Genomic DNA, 22,311 nt, shown 5'->3' with positions numbered 1-22,311 from the left:
AGTATTGGGTTCTAGAATGTACGTACCATGTATGATACTGGTAAGCTTGTGCAGATTACAAATGGAAGGAGACACTACAAACTACATATTCTTGGTATCAGCAAGAGTAGATGGATTGTATCAGGAACAATGAAGACTAGTACTAGTGAAACAGTCCTTTTTTCCAGAAGGGATGATGACCAACACCACAAGGGAGTAACTATCATCCTGAAGAGAGAAATGTTTGCTGGAATGGAAACCAAACAGCAGCAGACTGATGAGAGCCAGAATGAAAGGTAGACATGTAGACATTACATTAATCCAATGTTATCCTCCAACAAATGAAAGTGAAGAAGAAAAGAAAGATCGATTCTATGAACAGCTTCAAGCTGAATTAAAAACAGCATTACACCATGATCTTATAATAATCATAGGGTACTTGAACGCTAAAGTCAGGAGGGATAATACGCATAGTGATAAAACCATTAGGACACATTTGTGGTACCATGAATGAGAAGTTAGTGGAACTATGTACTTTACACAATCTTGTCATCAAAGGTACACTCTTTCCTCAACGTGAAATTCACAAGTTAACATGGCACTCACCAAATGGTAGGGCTCGTTACTAGATGTGAAGGTGAAAAGAGGGGCTGATGTCGGCAGTGATCACCATCTTGTGACAGCACTCATAAAGCTTAAGCTAAGAAGCACTGGTCACAAGATACCCATGCAGAAATGCTTTGATGTAGAGAAGCTACAAGACCCCAAAGTTAAGAATGCTTTTGTCTTTAAGGTAAAAAAAAAAAAAAGTTTCAAATGCTACAGGTTCTTGAAGAAGAAACTCACAGCATAAACTAAATTAATAAAAAATGGAAACAAATTACAACCATATATGTAGCAACGAGGACTGTCTAGGTTTTCAAACAGAAACAGAAGAAAAAAGTATGGATCATGCCAGACATATGGAAATCAATTGATAATAGACGTACCTTAAAGAAGAAACTCACAGATGCTAAATCAGGAAGACTAAAAGACAGATACCATCAGCAATACAAAGAAGCAGACCAGCAAGTTAAAAAATTGGTCAGAGATGATAAGAGAGCTCATATAGAGGAACTAGCAGCACAAGCTGAAGAAGCAGCTACTCGAAGAGAGCAAGGAAAGGTTTTTAAAATCACCAAGCTTGTTTGCAGTAAATATCATGCCAGTACAAAAGTGTCCCTGTCATGGACAAACAAGGAAATCTACTTACAGAGAGGGAACAAGAGGCTCGTTGGGCAGAATATTTTCAGGAAGTTCTAAACAGGCAACCACCAGAAAAAGCAGCCGATATTCTAGAAGCAGAAACAGACTTTGACAAATACTGCTCCACCAAAAATGGAAGAAATTAGCATGGCAATAAGATCCTTAAAGAATGGTAAAACTCCAGGACATGATAATCTTAATGCTGAATTGTTCAAGGCAGACCCAGAACATGCAGCCACTATTGTCCAACCGCTCTTTACAGCAATATGGGAAGGGAAGCAGGTGCCAGAGGAATGGGCAAATGGAATTAATGTTAAGATACCCAAGAAGGTAGCACTGAATGACTAACAACTGGCGCAGCACCACTCTCATTTCAGTGCTAAGCAAGATCTTTTCTAAGATCATTATTCAGCAGATTGCAGACGCTGTTGATAAATCACTGACGAAAAAACAAGCTGACTTTCATAAAGGAAGGGGACATGTAGATCAAATTTTTGTACTGCATAACATCACTGAGCAATGCATTGAATGGCAGTTGTTCATCAATTTTATCCCTATGAATGCTGTCAAAGGCTTTTTCGAAATCAATAGTCTTTGGCGTATTCTGACAGCATATGGAATACCACAACAAGCAGTACAGCTCATTAAGAGCTTTTATAACAATTTCACATGCAGCATGGGGAACAATGATCTACGCTTTGAAGTTAAGGCTAGACTAAGGCAGGGATGCGTCACGTCTCCAATGCTCTTTAACTTAGTCACAGACTGGGTTATGCAGCTGTGCTGGAGCAAGCCCATCATGACCCCGAGGCATAGGGATTGCTGCTTTCTGGGGCGAGCTGCCTAGTGGCCCCAGATGCTGCCGCACGTGCTCTAGAGGCAACGCAGCAACTTTAAAAGCTGGCACAGTGCAGCTGATGGGGAGGGGGGGAGAAGAGGACATTGGCTCCTCTGCCGCAGGGAGGTTATGGGCCAGGAGGGTGATGGCAGGAGGCCGGAGGGCAGGGAACAGTGCGGGAAGACGGCTACAGGGGTCCAGGGTTGGAGGAATTGGAACTGACGGCAGCTCTGGAGTGCACAGACCAGGCACAGCCAGATCCGGGCGGGGAGATCTGGAGGACCTCATCGGGATCCCTGGCCGGGTCCTCATCGGGATCCCTGGCCGCCCCCAGGGATGACCAAGTTGACAGAGCCAAAGGCCCAGCACAGACGACATCAGATCTGGTGGGTAAGAGCTATGGCGGACCAGCCAGAGACATGGTGTCAGAGTATTTAGGACTGGTAGAAAGAGGCCCAGGAGGGCGAGCCTTCGATCTCCCCAAGAAGGTTGGTGAGTTGCAGTTTCAACCCCACCACCCGGGTAGTGGTAGTGGTTCCTCCCCCTTTGGGTCCTAGGTTGGGATATGATTGAGAGGGAGGCCCCAGGTCCCCTCCTCCATCTTAACCCATGACTGGAGACTGAACTGTAGTGCTTTCAGGGTACTGTGACCAGGGAGGGACTAGCTGGCCGCAATATGGTGACTCAAAGGCAGTTTGGGACACACGCTATCGCTGCCCACCCATGTGGCTGTGGGGCCAGAGACTGTGAGGGCTCCATGGGCTGCTGCCGCACCAAAGGCCCTAGCCTGTTTGCATGTGAAGACCAGTGTCCTTAGGTATATGGGGCTAGAGTAAACCTGGGACAGGGTGCCCCAGCGACTCATACAGATGATACGCCATCCCACAAGCCCCTGGGCCTGCAGGTGGTGTGACAGCAGTGTACAACAGAAGATGAGCCAAGAGGCATCAGATAGACTGTCTTCTCCACATTAGAAGACCTTGATTTTGCTGAGGACCTCATGCAGCTCTCCCATATGCATCATCATATGCAAGAGAAGACAAATCAACTCTGCACCTTCGGAGAACAGGTCGGACTAAGAGTTAGCCACAAGAAGACAGAATTCATGACCCTCAATATTGAGGTACCAGCACCAGTTAAGATCAGTGGCCACGACCTACCTAGCACAGAGAGCTTTACATACTTGGGTAGTATTATCAGGCAAGACGGCAATGTCAGAAGTGATATCCAGAGCAGACTCAGTAAAGCCAGAAATATCTTCATGAGTCTGAATGCTGTATGGAAGTCATCATAGTACAGCATCCTTACCAAACTGAAGTTTTATCAGAGGTGTGTTTTAATCAACATTATTATATGGATCAGAATGCTGGTGGAGGAGAGCACGACCTCCATAAATTGTCAGCTTTTCACACCAGAAGTGTTCGCAGGATCATCTGTATTTTTTGGCCAAGAATAATTTCAAATGAGGATCTGCTTGTGCAGTACAAACAAGATGACATGGCTACCATCATTATGAAAAGATACTGGAGATGGATTGGGTACGTGCTCAGGAAAGATGGAAGCTTCATCACAAAGACTGCTGTGCACTTGACCCCTCAAGGGAAGTGGAAATGAGGACGACCCAAGACAACATGGTGCCAGACAGTTGATGTAGAAACGAAGAGCATGAATTACACGTGGGGCATTATTGAGAGGCTGCCCAGAAACAGACAGAAGTAGAGGAACTTTGTTACTACCCTATACACTAGTGGGCATGAAGGGTAATGACTACGATGTTGATAGGAAGCCTTTTGTAAGTTCAACAGAATTTTATTCATCAGTCTGTCACATGTAAATCTAATATCCTTGTCTGTTAGAAATCTTATTTTTCACCTTTGCTGGTGACCAGTACCTACAGAACATATGTACAAAATTCCTTAAATAATATTTGCACATACAAGTCATATCACTGTAGTAATATGTATGTCAGTGGCTTTTATTTCAGACTGCGTGTCATTGGTGAACCAGAATATGCATACTAGAATTAGAGTATTTCTGTAAACCCTTTTCCAGTTGGCATTAGAATCACTTTTCTGATCTGTAAGGGGCAGATCTCAATCCAGCTTAGACACAATCTTCAGCACTGATCATTTATTAAGTCTCTCTCCCAGGAAGGAATGAAAAATGTTTCTCACTGAAGGTCAGTAAAAGGGTCATTAGCTATAGAAGGTTTCAAAACAATTTAAAGGGGGATTTTCTTATCAAAGCTTAACTTCAATTATCTGCTGTTTGCCAGAATATTTTTGGCAGCAGCAGAAGTGAGCACTCTGCTGAGCTTGCTAAAGGACACACTGAGAACCTCATTCGAATACTGCTTACTTTTGCCCCTGAAACATCAACAGTCTGATACCAAGAGATGTGTATGATTCTCTTTAATCAAGGCACTATCTCTTACTTCATTATCAACCATATTCCACTGCTTGGATATTTCCTTTCTATTGATGCTCTAGGATAAAGTGGAAAACCCCCACACTGGAAAGTGTAAGGAGCTGCTCTGGGTCCTAACTAATAAGAAGGACATTTATACTTGTCTGAACAGAAGACTCTACCCCATAAATGCTAGTCTCAAATCTTTCAGGACTTATGAGACTTTGGGCAAGGGGCAGATTGTGTAGTGCCTCACTTTCCCTTTCTGTAACATCATAGAATACTCTATCTGTTTATCTCAAATTGTGTGAGACTTCATAGTGGCAAAGCAATTTACTCTGGATTAAAGCTGCTAAAGGAGAAGTTAGTTCAAACAATTAAATTGCCCAAAGGAAAATTAGACGAGCAGCTCCAAAAAGATATGCTAACTTCACTACTGCTGTCAAATGTAACGTGTAAATGCCAAAAGTCAGACAGAGTATGCAAGCTGCATGCGATATTCCAATGATTTCCACTTCAGACTCAATAGAACGTCAGCAGCACAGAAACTACTTCACAGGACCAGTCATGAAGAAGTTAAAAAGTGGCAACTGAAAGCATATCCTTGTTGTAGGCTTTCATTCTGTGGTGAACTTACAGAAGAGAACATCTGTTAAACCATTAGAAATTGCAATAATCTATACTCAAATATCTAGCATTTAAAATTAAATCTTTTGATAAAGATTAACTGGGAGACAGAAAATGTACAACTACTATTTGTAAATTCCAGTGTAATGTAGGGCAAGATGCAGAATTGAGTCATCTTGAGTCAATCTGCTGAACAAGTATGTCCAGTGAAGGAAGTGGGAATGCTCAGTTGGGCAAACAGATTTGTGTGTGCTCACTGACAATTCTGAAAGAGTCAAATCATTTTGGGTCAAAGAAAACCTTTTTTACTACTCAAAATGAAACACTGTTTCAATGTTAATTATTTAATGTTTTAAATAAAATTGTGGACATTTAAAAAACAAAAATACACATCAGAAAACATTTTATTTCAGAAGTGTCAAAACAAAAATGTTTCCTCATTTTTCCCTAAAATAATTTGTTCAAAAAACAAAAACAAACAAACAATCCACGAAAGCAAGAAATTTATGAAATGTTTGTGTGTCACATTCTGCATTTTTCACTGAAAAAGGGTTCAACTGAAAAACTTCACCCCACTGTGCTTCATAAATGTGCTCAGCACCTTCTGGGCACAAATCCTTGAGACAGCATGAGGTTGGTGCACATGGTCATGGATGTATTCATTTTAAAGATAAAGATACTTCATTTAAATAAAATGAATACACACTGCTCATGATTAGTCGTCAGTAATCAAGCACATTTATTTTAATAACAGATGCATATTGTTATTACTATTGCTTTTATCCTGATGTTCCATATTATGTCATACCAGTTCTATTTATATACTGATTAATCAAACAATGCAAAATCCATTGATTTTATGAGCTCATTTGTTTGATGCTAATTTTTTAGGTGCCATCTATATTATAGCAGCTACACCTTTATTGAAAAGTATAATAGCACTTCACATTAGTTTAAGATCTGTTGCTTTATTGTAGAAGTATCCAAGTTATTACTTGGACCAAAAAAAGGGTAGATTTTAAATTAGGTAATTAATTATTGAAAAATGTCTGGCCTTTCCCCAGAGTGCAACCAAATGATTCATCAGTTCATTTTATTTTAATTTCCTCCCTTAACACTCCTATCAGGAGAGCTATTAAACTCTCTGCTTGATCACTGAATCAGATCTGGGGCTTCTCTGGAAAAGACTTGAATTGGAGACCTCTTTTATCAAACCAGCTAGTTTTTAACACCTAGTTTGGGTATTTAGAGCTTCAGCTCCATAAAATTAGGAACTGTAGATTTCTGTGGACATTAAAATCCAAACAATCTTCTGCTACTAAAATTATGAATCCAAATATATAAAAAGATGGACATATGTACAGGTATCAAATCTCATTCTAGATTTAATATTAATGTATAGAAGAGTAGAATTACTAAGTAAATCTATTTTTTTCCTTTGGTTGTTACTGTCAGTTCATATAGCCCAAGCAAATCTGACAATTAATTCCTAAAAATTTCAGCAAATGTATTTTACCCTGCTTAATCCATTCAGTTCATAATAAGCACTAATGAAAAGTAAATCAGCAAACATGGAGACAAGAAAAACAGCAGGCTTACACTGCAGCTGATTGTAAACACTTAACTTTTTATATAGGATGACAGTTTTAGATTTGCATTCTGTTTGTACAAGTGAAACTTCACCGCTAACATTAAAAAAAGAGTGGAATTCAGCCTTATGCAATGAAGGTTAACAATACAAAACCATATAAATCCAATTTTAAGTAGTTACAGTAGGGCTTCCATAGGACATGAACCTTTTGGATGACCTTCCATATGGGGTCAATTTCACCTGGAAAGAAAGGGGTGGGAGAAGGGAAGTATAAAGGCTACCAGTGCAATTTTATTCTCATTTACTTATAAAATGTTAAAGAATAAACGTACAAAAGTATTTGTTTGGCTCTAATTATGATGCAAAGTGAAAGTTGAACAAAGCAATGTGCAGAATAGAAAACAGAACAACATGGTAGTTCTAAAGAGATCAATTTTAATCTCTGATGCCTGTAATGGGTCTTTCTTTTTTTAGAAGAGAGGGGGATATCAAAACAGCTGTTAGTTACTGCCTTGTTTCTACTTAGAGGAATTAAAAAAAAAGCCCACCACACACACACACACACCCCACAACATACACACACTACTCTAGGATTTTGTGCTTTTTATTCCATGAATTGAAGTCTCAAAATTACAGGGGGTCAGACTAGAGCTAGTGAACCATTAAAAGTGGATAAAATAATGGTCGACAGGAAAATAGGCAGTGGCTTAACATATATTATAAACTGTCACTGTGAATACACCTTCAAACCACACACCAAGCTTGACATAGCTATTTCATATATAACTCCTGGTCTAATTGTACTATGATTGCAGCTGATCTTAGTACTTGTCCATTAGGCTATACAATACCAATAATTTTCAAGAGTATTTGAAAGCTTTGAATTCATTGAAATAGAGGACTGCACTGAGAGGTCTTCAAAGGCAAGGCAGAAAATTCCTAAGAAAACAAAACAAATGCAAGTGGGACTTGAGTAGCATAGACCTTAAAAGACAAAAAAATCAAAAAAGAACAAGATCCCCACATTTTCCCAAATTCTTATTACAACTATGAAACTATGGAAACAATTGGCTACATATTCTAGTGGCCAATGAGAAGTTCCTGTTTCATATAAGATCTCTCTGAATAAATTCCATAATAAATACCTCCCATCCAGGGAATGCTGGTATAGACTTTTTTGGTCGTTTAATGATGAAATATTAAACTGCAGAAAGCCTGCTGTTTCCTCCATAACCATCCCTGTCAGTCATTTTGATTTATTTTGTTAATATTTCACATGAATCCCTTGTATTTTGGATCTCTTCTCTTGCACTTTCAAGTTTCCCTGGAAATTAAGTCATTGCTCCAAAAAACCATGTGAAGTACCAGACAGAAAAAGAAAGTCTCATTTAGTCTCCAACCCTCAGGCACAATGTATTTCTAATGCTATTCATAAAAAGGATTAGATTGAGCCTTTAACCCTTTACCAGGAGCGTGGAATGACTCAGAGCCACTGCCCTGGGAATATGCCCCAGACATATCCACCTTCAAAGTGAAATTCTTCTTTACCTCATTTCCATGGAGTGAGTGGATGTATCTTATGCCAGCCCTTTATAAGGTTCAGTATGATCTCTGCTCTGCCCTATATGTTCAGCCAACTCCACCACCCAGCATGCAGGAGAAGTCAAGTCATGGCTTCTCTTACTCTAAACATTTTTTATGGAGGCAGAATACCCTCCTCACACTCAAAACTAAGATTTGGGTAGATCCTAGATGACTACATTGGGGTGCAAAAAGGTACAATTACTCCCCTACTCAGACATATAGAAAACACGGCCCAACATTAATTAGTATATAATTAAACCCACTAAAAATACCTTTCATGAAGACAGTTACAGAATAGATTACAACTCAGGGCAATATGTTTCTTAAAGTCTTTTAGCAAGCTATAGTCTTTTTTTCCTTGAAGAACAGGAGTAATAAATCTAATATGTCCAGCAATTTTTGTGCTATACTCTTAACAGCAAAATGGAGAACAAAATCATATCCTTTCTGAATATAATTTTTCTACAGAAAAGTTGAGCTGTCTCTCTTCACCCAAGGCTGTTTAAAATTATTCCAACACACATCAACACATATGCCATGCCATCAACACATTGGGGCCATTTGCAATATGCATTTTAAAGAAACTTACAGCTCATCAGTTTGGAAATGGAACAGAAGAGAGAATCTAATGCACATACAGTCATAAAATGAGAGCATTAAATTAGCCAGCATTTTACCTGAAAAAGTGATTCCAAAAATGCGAAATTTCACAACAGAATATCCGTTTCTAAGATTCCTAAATTGATTAAGTTTGGGAGTAACTACAATTATGATATCACCACAATCGTAGTTTTCATGCTGTCTGAAGAGGTGGCTCACACTCACAGCTAATTCAGGAAGCAGAAATGTAGAAGTTTTCCTAAAATTCTTACCAGACCTTCGCCCCCCCTTCGCTGGTTGACATCAGACTGAACAGCCATTCCACAAACCCTGCAAGGTTGGGCTTTGAGATGATTGCACTGAATGAGTACATGGGTTTCAGAAACAGCAGATAGTCCTAGAGAAGGGCTGGAGTAGAGACCAAGGAACAGCTTAGATACTTTGCTATAGCCAGACCCAGGACTGCAGCTAGAATCAAGGGGTATGTCTATACTACATGGCTCTGTCGACGGAGCCATGTAAATTAGTTTATTCAGCATAGTCAAAGAAGCGGGGATTTAAATAATCCCTGCTTCATTAAAATAAACATGGCTGCCATGCTGTGCCGACGATCAGCTGATCCGACACAGCTCAGCAGTCTAGACGCGGATCTGTCGGCTGGGGAAGCCTTTGCCAACTGATCCTGTAACCCTTATTTCACGAGGCATAAGGGATCGGTTGGCAAAGACTTCCCCAGCCGACAGATCTGTGTCTAGACTGCCGAGCTGTGTCGGATCAGCTGATCGTCGGCACAGCATGGCAGCCATGTTTATTTTAATGAAGCAGGAATTATTTAAATCCCCGCTTCTCTGACTATTCCAAATAAACTAATTTACATGACTGTCAATGGAGCCATGTAGTCTAGACATACCGAAGCTGTCTTAAATCAGTGTTCTTGACTGGGAATTAGCTAACCATGAAGTTAATGCACAAGGGGATTTAGGAGAAGTGCATCTCTCTCTCTCTCTCCTCTCTGTTGGAAGAGGAAAGAGCGCTCATGAACAGTTTCTCACTTGCAGCTGTGACAAGAGCTATTTCAATCAGATAAATTATGAGCAAGTGTCTTATTCTGCCCAGAGTTGAAGCAACAGGCATTAAAGTCAACCAACACATAGTTGGGCAGGAGGGCCAATGTGGCATAACTACTGAGGACTGGGTAACTGTAGACAATGTGCATAAGGACCCGATTCTTGCATAGTTGCTTACACCTATGTGAAGAAAACACACAAGTATAAATGCTGACAAATCAGAGTGGCAGATTTTATAGGCACTCTGTATAGGTGTAACAAAAGACAGGACTATGCAGCACTTTAAAGACTAACAAGTTGGTTTATTAGATTATCTTGTTAGTCTTTAAAGTGCTGCATAGTCCTGTCTTTTGTTTCAGCAAGACCAGACTAACACGGCTACATCTCTCTTACTATTGTACAGGTATAAGTGACTACATCAGTGCAAGGCAGGAAAGAAGAAGCTTTTTATTTTAGAGTTTGAAATCTCTGTATCTCAGGAGTGAACGGAACTTAAATTTCTTACAAGTACTGTCCAATCACAACCTGGGTCCCTGCCAGCTCTTTAGCTCCCTGCTGGATTTTGCCGTAGCTCAGCCAGTTTTTACCAGAGCTGGGCACCAGAGTGCACTCATTTATTTTCACCTCTGCTGCATCTATTCATAGAGACCACCACACTCCTCACAAAGTAGAAGTCATTGCCTAGTCACTTTTGTTTGCACTAGATGCTGGCTGCTAGTCTAAGAATCCATTTTATTCAGTGTTTACTCTAATCTTTGCTACTTATCTAGCAGGTTTTTTAGGATTGTTCCTCACCCACAGACTTCCAACACAGAACAGAGGATTTATCCCACAAGAGATCTCCAATGACTTCCCCAAGTGTGGAAGACTTTGCCTCCTGTGCGTTTCCATTGATCTTTGGTACTGCTCGCTGGATTTTGTGATAGATTGAACTATGAAATCCAGAGGCTGGGATGGAAATATATATCTTTCTTGACAAATACAACAGAATTTGGGGGAGGGGTAAAATTCATAAAATGAGAAGCCAAACATCCAATGGCACAGATACTTGATAGAGAAAGTCAAGAGATTTAAACAGGGAGGGCCAGAATGCACCAACAAAAAAAAAGTCATTATGCAAAAAGAGTACCCATTGAAGGAACACTTATAACCAGTACATTATTTTGTAGGATGACTTTTGGGAAAGAACATGAGCTATAAGAGACAGTCAAAAGAATAGTTGCTAATATAGGTCTCCTAAAAAGAATCATAAAAAGCAAAGTTGTAGAAACACATAATTAGGTCATCTTGCTTATTCTCCTTACTATAGGAGAATTATTCCTTATGATATATTTGTCAGTTTCTTTTAAATATCTCAAATGATGAACCTGAATCATCTTTGGGGTACTATTTCATAATCTTGCTCTTATATATAAAAAAGTTTTTCCCTCCGAACAACAGAATATTCCTGCCAAGCGTCATCAGCCACATCAGTCTCTCTCAGCAAAGCAAAAGTGGCCAGAGAGAGAGGAGAGTGTAGTGAGTAGAGGGCACAACCCACTAGTTTTCCTAAAAAGCAAAATGGGAAATGACAATGGATTGTTCTTCAGTTCTGTATCTTCTCACTATCCCAAGAAAAGTCCTGCTTGAACAATTTCTCAGAGAAGGAATTCTATGAATTTCATGAAGAATGAAATTCCACCAATGACTGCTATACAAATGAGTACCTAAATAAATAATGCACTGCTGAGAAAGCTTAAAGTGAACAAGCAACAAGATAGAAGAACTTCAGAGCACATGGCAATATCGAGAAAGTGTAGTATGGATAGATAAATATATGGTAGAGCGATTAAGTAACACCATTTGTGGAACTATAAGAGAATAACGAAAGCCCGGATTCAAGAGATTGGAAGCATGTAATGACATCTAACAGTAACAGAGATATCAACAATAGCAGCAAACAGATAGACAAGAAAATACAATTGCTTTAAAACACTTTTTACTTTAAACTTTCACATGTAAACTTGGTTTATAAAACTATATTTCAAAGCCATCCCAATACATTGTCAACAGCGGCTGCACCATGTAAGAGCAGAGTGGGAAAACTTATCTTCCCACTGCCACAGTAATTCTCTCTAATTATATAGGGCTTGAAGCAGCTTCTTGACAACAACAAAGAGTAATTCTGTAACAATTTTTGTCAGTCTCCTAGCACTAGACTATGGCAAATATATTTACTGATGCTGGAAACTGGGAAAAGATTAAAGTGATTAACAGTTTCACAAGACTGATCTGTCAAAACTAGCAATAGTTTGGGAAACACTTCTTTAAACTTGGGTACTAAAGGCAGAGCTGTGGTCTTACAAACCAGCCTGACAACAGGGGCAGTTTATAGATGTGGTACCCACAGAGCAGGGCAGAAAAAGCAAATTACTTCCCTCTTTGTGTTGGCTCAGATGCCAGCATTCACAGGGATGGGGTGGATGGTCAGACCCAAAGTTCCATTTACTCTCTGCACACCTTCCCAGGAAAGGGAGGTGGTAGCCCATGAGGTAATTGCTTCCCTCCCACCCCCAATGCAGACTCCATTAATGCAAGTAGCTAGTGCAAGGACACAGGGCTCTTCACCACTCTTTTATTCTTAGGCATGGCCATGCATCGGGCCTTTTACAGGAAAAAAAAGTCAAGGTTTTGGAATTTGGTCATGTTCTGCACCAGTACAAAACAATTGAAATGTTTCACAAATAGAGAAATACATCCACCCCAAGACAGCTAGTAGCCCAATGGTGGGGTCATTCACCTGGGCTGTGGAAGAACCAGGTTCTGCCCGATTCACAACAGGGACTGGAACATGGTCCACACTCAGCTGACCACCAGGCTTTAATAGCTTCTCTCTGGCCCAATTCAGATTGAACAGGAATGATTGAGATAAATACTGATTTCCTAAGCTGGTACTTAGGGCTCTTGCATGGAATGCTTAAGACACAGGTTCAGAGAAGATTTTTTTTGCTCCAGATCAGGCAGAGCACACACTTGAATTTTGGTCTCCTGCATCACTGATCAGGGCTCTAACTGCCCGGCTATGAGCTGCTCCGGGATAGGCTTAAATCTGTCTCAACTCTCAGAAAGTTTCTATTTCAATTTAGAAAAATCGTTCATTGAAAAATTCTGAGCCAGCTCTACTCATAGCTGAGCTTTACATAGAGAGGGCTGGTCTTAGTACGCCTTCTTCATATCTTTCATCGGATGTCCCTCTCTGATGTAAGCCAAGCACTACATTTCAAGTAGAAAAATAGTGCTGCCCAAGTTGCAAGAAAAATGTTTACAAGTTTAAAATCTGTTTTGTGACCTACTTTCTGCATTACAGCAATGCTGTAATTAAGACTGTGCCAGGATCTCCATTATAACCACATATTCTGAGGTACTCTTTACCTACCTGGTGAAAAAAAGCCCTTCTAAATGCTTCTTGGCATACAAGCCATAGCTTGGAAGAGACATTTTTAATAAGTGGTTTTGAAAAGGACCTGGGGCAGGGGGGAGGTAGGGCAAGACAATGTTCATTAGCTTTTAAGTTTCAGCTGAGCAGCCTCAGAAGTTTAGTTGTTTTCAATGCAGTTTTTGGATCCTATAACTGATTGTTTTGAAACATGACGGTTAGCATCCTATGATCGAACCCCATTTGGCTATTCTGACCTACAAGCATTATATATGGATTACAGCAGGATTTAATATGTTTTTATAAGAATTTTGCATGATAATTTATTCCACTCAGAACAGATACTATTATAATGAATTTTTAGGTAATTACATATTCTAATTGTGCCCAGTACTTTGCTTATAGGTGCTGAAGTTTGGTCTGATTTTTCAGCTTTTTAAATCTGAAATATTTTCTAGGCAAGAAATATTTAATTAAATATTCATATTAGCCTAGCATTCAGAGATTTCAATCAGACCTCTGAACAAACTACAGTTATGTACAATGCAAATATACACAGGCATGACCCCCAAAAGCCAGGATTTCAAAATGTACCCCCTTCTAACAGCCCGTTCTCTCTCTACTTTTCAGTACCCAAGAACCATGCTACCCTCAGGGTATCATGACAGAGCCCTAAAGTAGGCAAAGACTTCAACAAATAAAATAACAGTATAAGAATTATAAATGGTTAGCCTCCCTCCTCCCCGCATCATCTGCCACTGTCTTAGGCTGAAACAGAGAATCCTGCGTGGCTATAAAATTTATATCCACATCTAATTTTTGTAGATGTCTGCACTGACATCTGCAGATGCTGATAACCACAGATAAACACAAATTTGCAGGGTTCTAGAAATAAAACTTAAAAGTTTAGTTCCTGTTTCTTTTCCTCCACTTCTTGTCATCATAAATATGATTGAAAGAGAGAGCAAGACACACACAGCCGAGCCACAATTTGTGATGAAAACTTCTACTGCTTTCAGTGTGGTTTTTGCCTTTTCTAGGAATGATAGCATCAGCCCCTTTAATATCTGTTCTGGTTCAAACCTTCTTCAGTATTTCACATGATTTTGGATGAAACTTTAAAGCTGAAAGAAATTAGTACTGTTTGGATACTCATCCCATGCTCTCAAATCTCTATGTGCAGTCTGACACAATGTCTAGCCAAGCCTCAACCATTTCTCAAACATGCCAAAACTGACTCAGAGTACAACTTCGGGCCCTATGATCATCTTCTAAGATTTCAGCACTACTCTCAGCTTGTGAGCTTTTAAAAGTTTGACTGTGCTGTTCTCAAAGAAGCATGACCAGTAAGTTACTGAGAAGTGGTAAAGAAAAACAACCATACAGCTGGGCAATGAATTTGTAAGGAAGAGACCACACACTTTTATAAAAGTGAAGTATTCCAAAGCATTGTGATCATTTCAATACAAATTCTTCAAGACCCGATATTAATGCTATTGCTCATTTTGAGTAGCACTTTGCCCTATGAGTGTTCCCATGAAGTCAGTAAGACCATTTGTGGAGCAAGCTGTTTATTCAGGTTAAGAAATGATATCAGAATCTGGCTTGTAATGGCAAGAGATTTACTTTTGAAGGAACTTTCCGAGTGTACACAACCCTCATGCATTTTAACTGCTATGAGACTAGCAGAAAGGGGCACTTAAGTACTCATTCTGCAAACATGGTCTTTGTTACACAGCTTCACATAAATTGTCTGTTCATTTTTATTGAAAAGAACTCTTTGAAAAAGGAATCCACATTGAAACAATGAATGGCTTGACATTGGCTACTGCCCAAACCTGCCAAGTCTTACATTATTGTACCCTGCTGCATGTTATATACTAACTACTACACAGCAGGCTCTTGAAACAAATTTGAATACAAAGGTAATCTGCTAAAGAACAGTGAGAAACCCCTATGCCAGGTCATGCTGTCAGCTATTTGTAGAGAAGTTGATGTTGTCCACAGATGCAAAAAGGTTCACTGAGACATAAGACAGGGAAATCTTAAGTCTGTGATGTTTTCAGTCTTACAGTGTTGTTAGATTTGAACAATCATGTTCTGCTATTCATCTCTGAGGTTTCTCAGTACTGCTGCACCACGCTGTTCATTCCAGCTGTAACAGCAGGCTTTAGAGAAGCTTCCAAGCACTGGAATAAATTATGTTTTTATATTGTAATGGCAAAAATGCTTCATCTTTTGGAAAAGTTTTTTCTTAGAGGTTTAAAAATATTTTCTCAGGCTCCCCAGACATGGACAAAAAAAGCTTATAGACTTTTTTTGGCGATCGGTTTGCTAAATTTCTGTGTAAAGACTTCCCATAATCTCTGAACAGAAACTGTTCAATGCAGGGGCACTATACAGATCGGTGTCTATTTCCTGCAAAAAAATCTACCATGAGTTGAATTTACTGAGCAAGTGCTATTCGAAAATGTGCTTTAAAATATACACATAATTACAGAAATTGTTAAATATTAAACATCTCTTAACTTTACACTCTCTCTTTCATTGAGGTAATCCTAATGGTTAATTACCCATTTGATCACATGACATGTTTGGGTAGTGATTTTACTTCTTAGTTTGTGTAAACAAACTCCATTGACACTTCTGACACCTACTGGTGAGGGTATATCTGATTAACAGTCCATTCTCAACACAGATCAGTACCACAAAGTCTTTCACAGCTTTTTCTTCTGAAATTCATCAGTTTGGGATTGATTCTGCTTAAATATGTATTGATTCATAGTGAATAAACAAGATCCATTAATGAAAGACAATGAAACATTGAAATCACATATGAAGACTTTCTAGAATGTCTCTGACATATTACTGCAATTCACAAAAGAACACAAATTCATCACAAAACATTGACAAACCTTACAACCTATTTCTAAAGTTACTTAGAAAGTAATCTTAAACAAAGCATTTCAAGTAGTCAGACCATTTACATTTTTTTGATCTCTGACATTATAAATATTGACACGATTTCAGTCACCATTTTTGCAAATAGTTGCAAGATTTCATAAGACTCCTCTTCATTTCGATTAGTTTCTAAAAAGTGATACAAACCAAACTAATATCCTTGTATTGTTTCTATAGAAAAGAGACAACGTTTTTATTCCATCATAAATCAACCTTTTCTCCACTGTAGCTGCTGTCTGTTCAATAAATGACACATCAGATTTCTTGTGCTCAGGTTTTACCAAAGAACATCAACAAAAAGAAAGGTTAGCCTTTTACTGTCGTTTATAAATATATCAAAACACCAGTTACTCCCTTTCAAACAATTCATTTACATCTTCTTGAAAGCTAAATGTTACAAGTAGTCATCCCGCTCAACCTAGTTTTCACATATATGTGCATATAACAAGAATCTGAAGATCGAACTCCTCTGTCAGTGTATGATATTGCAAAGTTTGCCAGAGTGGCCAAAATAAAATAGAAGAAAAAAAAATCAGGTTCTCTCATTGTAATGACCAGACTATTCCATCATTATTATTGTCCTCCATAAAAGACAACTTAGTGATTTACTATACCATTGTTCTAGTTAAGTATACATCCACTGCACATAAAACTTTACCATAAACACACATTTTAAAGACAAGGAGTTAACAGCAATTGGTATAACCATTTTCAGCATTCATATATAATAACTATAATTTTTAAATTCCATTTAATGATATCCAAGGAAATCTAAGTACATATTACCATGCCCTGGCTGTAAGAACAGAAGCCTGTAACAGTAGATCAGTAACACAACTCATTAACTAATCATATTACTTGATTTCCATCTGTGTTGCTTTTGGGTGAATACCAGCTAAGTAACACAGAGCTGATCACATAAATGATGGCACTACTGCACAGTTTTTATTTTGAAATTTGATGTTTATCAGGAGAGATTACATTTAACAAAGCATAGAAAAAGTTTGGGAGTGTCTGAAAAGTTTTTAGAAGCACTGTAGCATCCTAATGTTGAGAATGCCTATTACAGTTTTATGCCAAAGAGCAAGATTAATTTAGTTAATAGATTTAAGAACTATTATTAACATGTTATGAAGACTCAGAATACTATTTGCTGATCATTAACATTTTAAAATAAATGGAAAACGATTTTAACAATTACAATTCAACTCATTATGTAAAAATGGGCAAGCTATCTCGACAAGGTATGTTGCTCTGTAGAAAAATAATGATTAATTTAATCCTCCAGTCACCTTAAAAAACTCTCATGCTTTAACTAGAAGAAAAAGGCTTAGATGTGTAGCAGTCAGTCATGAACAATTCCAGGGCAGAGTATTTAAGACATGTCTAGACTTTGTCAGATATAATACCTTTTGCTTAAAAGACTTCAGGCAGAAATTGCAGGTACAAGGACAGATTGCATAAGATATCACATGCTTGCTGCAACTGTATGAACGTTATTGGATTTTGAGAGCAGCCTGTAGCAATGAATAATTTAAGAGCTAATAAAATATTCAATTTGACTGATACATTGGTTTAATTTTAAAATAAAAAATGGTTAATGAAAGGAGCCAAGTCTAAATGTTAAAGAAATTAGCCAGCCATATGCTCTACTAATACTTGCTCTGTACAAGAATGACAAAAATCGCATCGCTTTTTGTAGTGCATCGCAGTGCCTTAACCCTTACCGCCTGGCTTTTTATGCTACAGTAATGATTTAAAAAAAGGAGGGTGGGGGGTTGGATACAACCGTACTGCTTGTAAGTTCCCGCTGCGGTTATCAGTTGGGATCTAGCGGAGGAGAAACTCAAGCGGCACGGGCAGCTATTTGCAAGGATGGCCCCGCGGAAAGATGTAAATGACAGCAGGGGAGGGAAGTGGCGGACTGGACCGGTTCGTTTCATTGACACACAGTGCTAGAGGCTTTGGAGCAAGCAGCTGCTACATCACTGCCGGTGAAGGGTGCGGGACCCCGATCGCCAGCTGGCTTTTGCTGGGCCAGCCTTATCCCTAGCAGTTGCTGGGCTGGGTGCGCGCTGCTGGGCAGAGGCGGTGATTTACGAAGCAGCAGCAGGAGAGGGGAGTGCCCGCAGCGCAGAGCTCCCAACTCGGCTGGGGATCTTAAATCTGCAGTTGGCTGCGCCCAACCCTTCTCGCCTCCACCCGCACGGGGGCTGCGCTCCTCGCCACCCTCCTGGGACAGGCGCCGGGAGCGGCTCGCGCATCCCCCCGCCCCAGCCCCACGCCTCCTCTCGCTGCTCTAGAGCCCGAGCGCGGAGACAGAGACAACCCGCGCGGGGACCAGCCCGGCGGGTGCCTGCGGGTGGGGAACCTCCGCTTGCGGGCGAGTCGCTCGCTGCGTCTGGGAGCCTAACTACGCAGCAGGCTGCACTCCAGCACCTTGGCTGCGGCTGCGATCGTACCAGGAAAGACACTGACAAGCCGCCCGTGGCGGGGGATCTCTCAGCCCCTGCTGCTCAGCGCTGCGCTGGACGAATCCCTCCCACTCTGTGGGGGAGGTGGGAATAGCAGGTCTCTTTTCCGCTCCGGGGGAACTTTCCCCTGGGGCTGCAGTCAGAGACAGAGAGAAAGAGAGGGATTTCAGCCTGGAAGCCCGCAAGGTGCTCGAAGGCTTTTCCCACCCGCTTGTCACCCCCCTCCAAGCACACTCCCTCCCAGGAAGGATGCTTCAGTGTCTGCCAGAGAGAGAGAGAGAGAGAGAGAGCGCTTCTCAATTGTGGACCAACACCCCTTCCCCTGTAGCTACAAACTTGAAACCAGCAGCAGCGCTTCATATTTCTCAATATCCCTCTTCCGCCCCCCCAAGAGGATCACACCTACCTTCCCCAGGTTCTGTATTTAGAAACATTTAACACCCTCCCTCCCCGCGCAGCCTTGGGTCATTAGGAGCTCATCAAGATGAGCTCCGGCAACTTTTATAACGGAAGGGGCGAGGGATCAATGAAAAACCCATCGGACTAGGGCTGGGGTCGCCCTCCACACACACACGCTTCAGATGGAGAATGTCCTAGTTAGAGAGACAGCCAAAACGCAGATTGACACAGGCGTTCATTAGTACAGCGGCAGAAAAGCCCGTGGATGTGTTTGCAAACTGTTCAGCGTTTTTTGCTGGCTCTTCAGCACCGAATTAACAGCCTTAAACATGGAAAGGGACGATGTGGACCCCTCTGTGGACGTGAGTCTTCCCACTCGCTCCTCTGGATCACATTTAAGATCCCAGCCGTATCTTTCCCACTAATTAAGCAGTTACTGAACAGCACATGTGTGCTGAGGGCGCCTAATTCGACACACACAACCTCCCCCCCCGCCCCGTCACAGCTTTGCATTATGCACAGCTTCCAGTAGTTCACGTCCCCTTCCCCCCCAATCGCCTGCGTCAAGCCTCACTCCGCACTTCGCTTCTGACTTCGGGACCCCCTGCCCCACGGACGCCCCTCAGCCCGTTCCGCACTGCCCTGCGGCCACAGCCCCTGGCGTGCCTCTGCTCACCTTTGGTGATGTGTGGCCCCCCGAGGCTCAGACAGAGCAAAAGCCAGGCGAGCGGCGAGCGGCTCATCGCGATTCTTTCCTCCCCCAAGGGGCGAGCCCAGGCAGGGGATGCTTGGAAAGGCGGGGGGATCCTTCCCGCAAGCGACTCTGCAAGAAGATGTCCTCTTCCTGGAGGTGCCTTGCAATCAGGCTAATTCTCTTGGCGGGCGGCTGAGTTCTGCTTCTTCCTCTCCTAATAAGATCCCGGAACGAGCCAGAGCAGCTCAGACTGAGCGCTGCAAGTCCATCCCCGCTTGCCCAGCAAAGGCTGGTCCGGTGATGCGCTCTGGAGCTGGCTGGGCGTGTGGCGCTTCGCCTTCTCACACCGGGCTGGTGGCAGCCTCCTCCTCCGGCGCCTGCAGCTGCAGGGGCTTCTGACGGGAAGGGAACAATGAAGGGAGGGAGGACAGAGCCCTGCCGGCTGGAGAGCGCACTGTATACAAACAGAGGCGGCGTGCCTCTGAGCTGAGAGCCACAGAAGCTCCCTCCCCTGGTCTGTTCACTGAGTGGCTCCTTCTGCTGGAAGAAAGCGAGAAGACGACACACAAAGAGAGCGGATCCAGCCACGCCCTGGCACCTGCTCCACCCTCCACTCCCCGCCCTGAAGCCCCAGTGGAAGAAGGGAGGAGGTGATTTCATGGAGCGAGGCTGTGTGTTACCTCCTCCTCCCCCTGCAGCTTGTGCTTGGTAACTTTGTAATGAAAATCCTTACACATGTAACAACTTGTCAGGGTCTCCTTGTACTGGGGGAGCCGTTCCTTCAGCCCTCTTAATGAGTCACACTTCAATGGTGCAAGAGAAACAAATGTTTGATGATTTCCTCCTGCTCCTTCTCTAGGGGCACCTCTGCACAGCAGGGCACAAGTCTAATTAAGCTGCCACATTACATTGTGTAGCTAAGTCAAAATAGCTTAATTCCGCACCGTCCACACAGCAGAAAGCAGAAGGAAGAGCACTCTTCCTTTGACTTCCCTTACTCCTCATGAAATGAGGGTTACAGGAGTCAGAGTGAAAAGTCCTCCATCTCGCCATTCTTTTGAAATAATGGCTTGCTGTGTAGATGAGCATTTTATAATTTCAGTATAACATCAGTTATTCCAAAATAACGCTGCTGTGTACACATAGCCTAGGTGAGTTAAGGACACATGAAAATGCCCTAGGTGGACTGAAAAGCTCTGTCCCTTAGGAGGCACAGACAGTAACAATACAGGCTTCTTTGCAATTAAATTAGGCCATGGCCAAGGTCCTTGGGACAATGGCCAAATGAGAAGAAGTGCTCACCTGCCCATTTAGAACTCACAATGGGTGATGTTTATCAACAAAACAGCATGGACAGTGACAATCTGCCCCTGCCAGCCCCAGTCCTGTTCCCAACCTCACTTAAGCAGACCATCTGAACTAGAAGGGGAATTGATCCAACACCATTAATATTCAGCTTCCATGACAAAGAAATATTTGGGATCTTGGAGACTGCGTGTATGTCAGACTCCTCTTCAGCCAAAGAATTTTACATAGGCTACCAGATAACTTATGTTTTAGTGATTGCTAACTTGTGTTGAATTTTGACTGATGTCAAGGACAATCCACTTTAAAAACACTTTAACTGTGAACTGTACAAATAGCTAAACACTCTTAAGTTTTCTCAAAAACAAAAAACAAAAAAAACAAAAAACCCCAAACCAAAAAGACTACCTAAATAGTTACATGACCCATTGCTATGGTGTCTGAGTGATTCACTATTTTTAACACATTTATTCTCACAGCACTCCCTGGGAATAGATAGCAGGGAGCAAAAAATCCATTTTAACAGATGGTCACTCTTTGCCTCCATTCCCTCAGCCAGGGCACAGAGGAAGTCTGTTGCAGAATGGGAAACAGAAGCTAGATCTCCAAGCCTCGGTCTACACTACACCCCACTGTTGGCAAAGGGATGTAAATAAAGCACATTGAAAGTGTGCAAATGAAGCGGGGATTTAAATATCCCATGCTTCATTTGCATAATCACATTCTGGAGCTGTTTCTAACAAGTGCCATTTTGAAACTGAAACCATGGTTTAAGACACGGTTTTGCGGACAGCGGGGTGATTTTTTGACACCTGTACTCTTTTTTTGAGGAATAGCTATTTTGGAATACCAGAAGTATCCCAAAATAGCACTGCTATCTAGACATACCCCTGGAGTCCTAGGTTAACACCCTATCATCTAAACCTGTGTGTCTCAACCTTTTTTATAAAGTATCCCTTAAAAAAAAGTACCCCTGGAACAACAGCTTTCAGACACACAATTTTTTTTCTATCATTGAAACAAATATGTTTAAACAACTTAATCATACCCGGGTGGGCAATGAAATCTGTGGGTGTAAAAAGTACAAAAATAATAAAGTGTTGTAAAATTTACAACAAAAATTCAT

At 41.3% G+C, this 22,311-nt stretch overlaps 1 protein-coding gene across 1 annotated transcript in view; it reads right to left on the bottom strand.

The window, feature by feature from the left end:
• Positions 1–20,483, bottom strand: part of EDIL3 (EGF like and discoidin domains 3) — a 429,858-nt gene extending 409,375 nt beyond the window's left edge. Inside the window, exon 1 of the mRNA XM_006124343.5 lies at positions 19,863–20,483. Coding sequence (XP_006124405.3) covers positions 19,863–19,929 — 67 coding nt within the window. The 5' untranslated portion in view covers positions 19,930–20,483. The remainder of the gene's footprint in view (positions 1–19,862) is intronic.
• Between the last annotated feature and the right edge of the window lie 1,828 nt (positions 20,484–22,311).

Source organism: Pelodiscus sinensis, chromosome 6, assembly GCF_052426305.1.
Source record: "Pelodiscus sinensis isolate ZL-2025 chromosome 6, ASM5242630v1, whole genome shotgun sequence".
NCBI lineage: Eukaryota > Metazoa > Chordata > Testudines > Trionychidae > Pelodiscus > Pelodiscus sinensis.
Note: the sequence above shows the minus strand (reverse complement) of the source record. Positions and strands in the feature narration are given on the sequence as shown.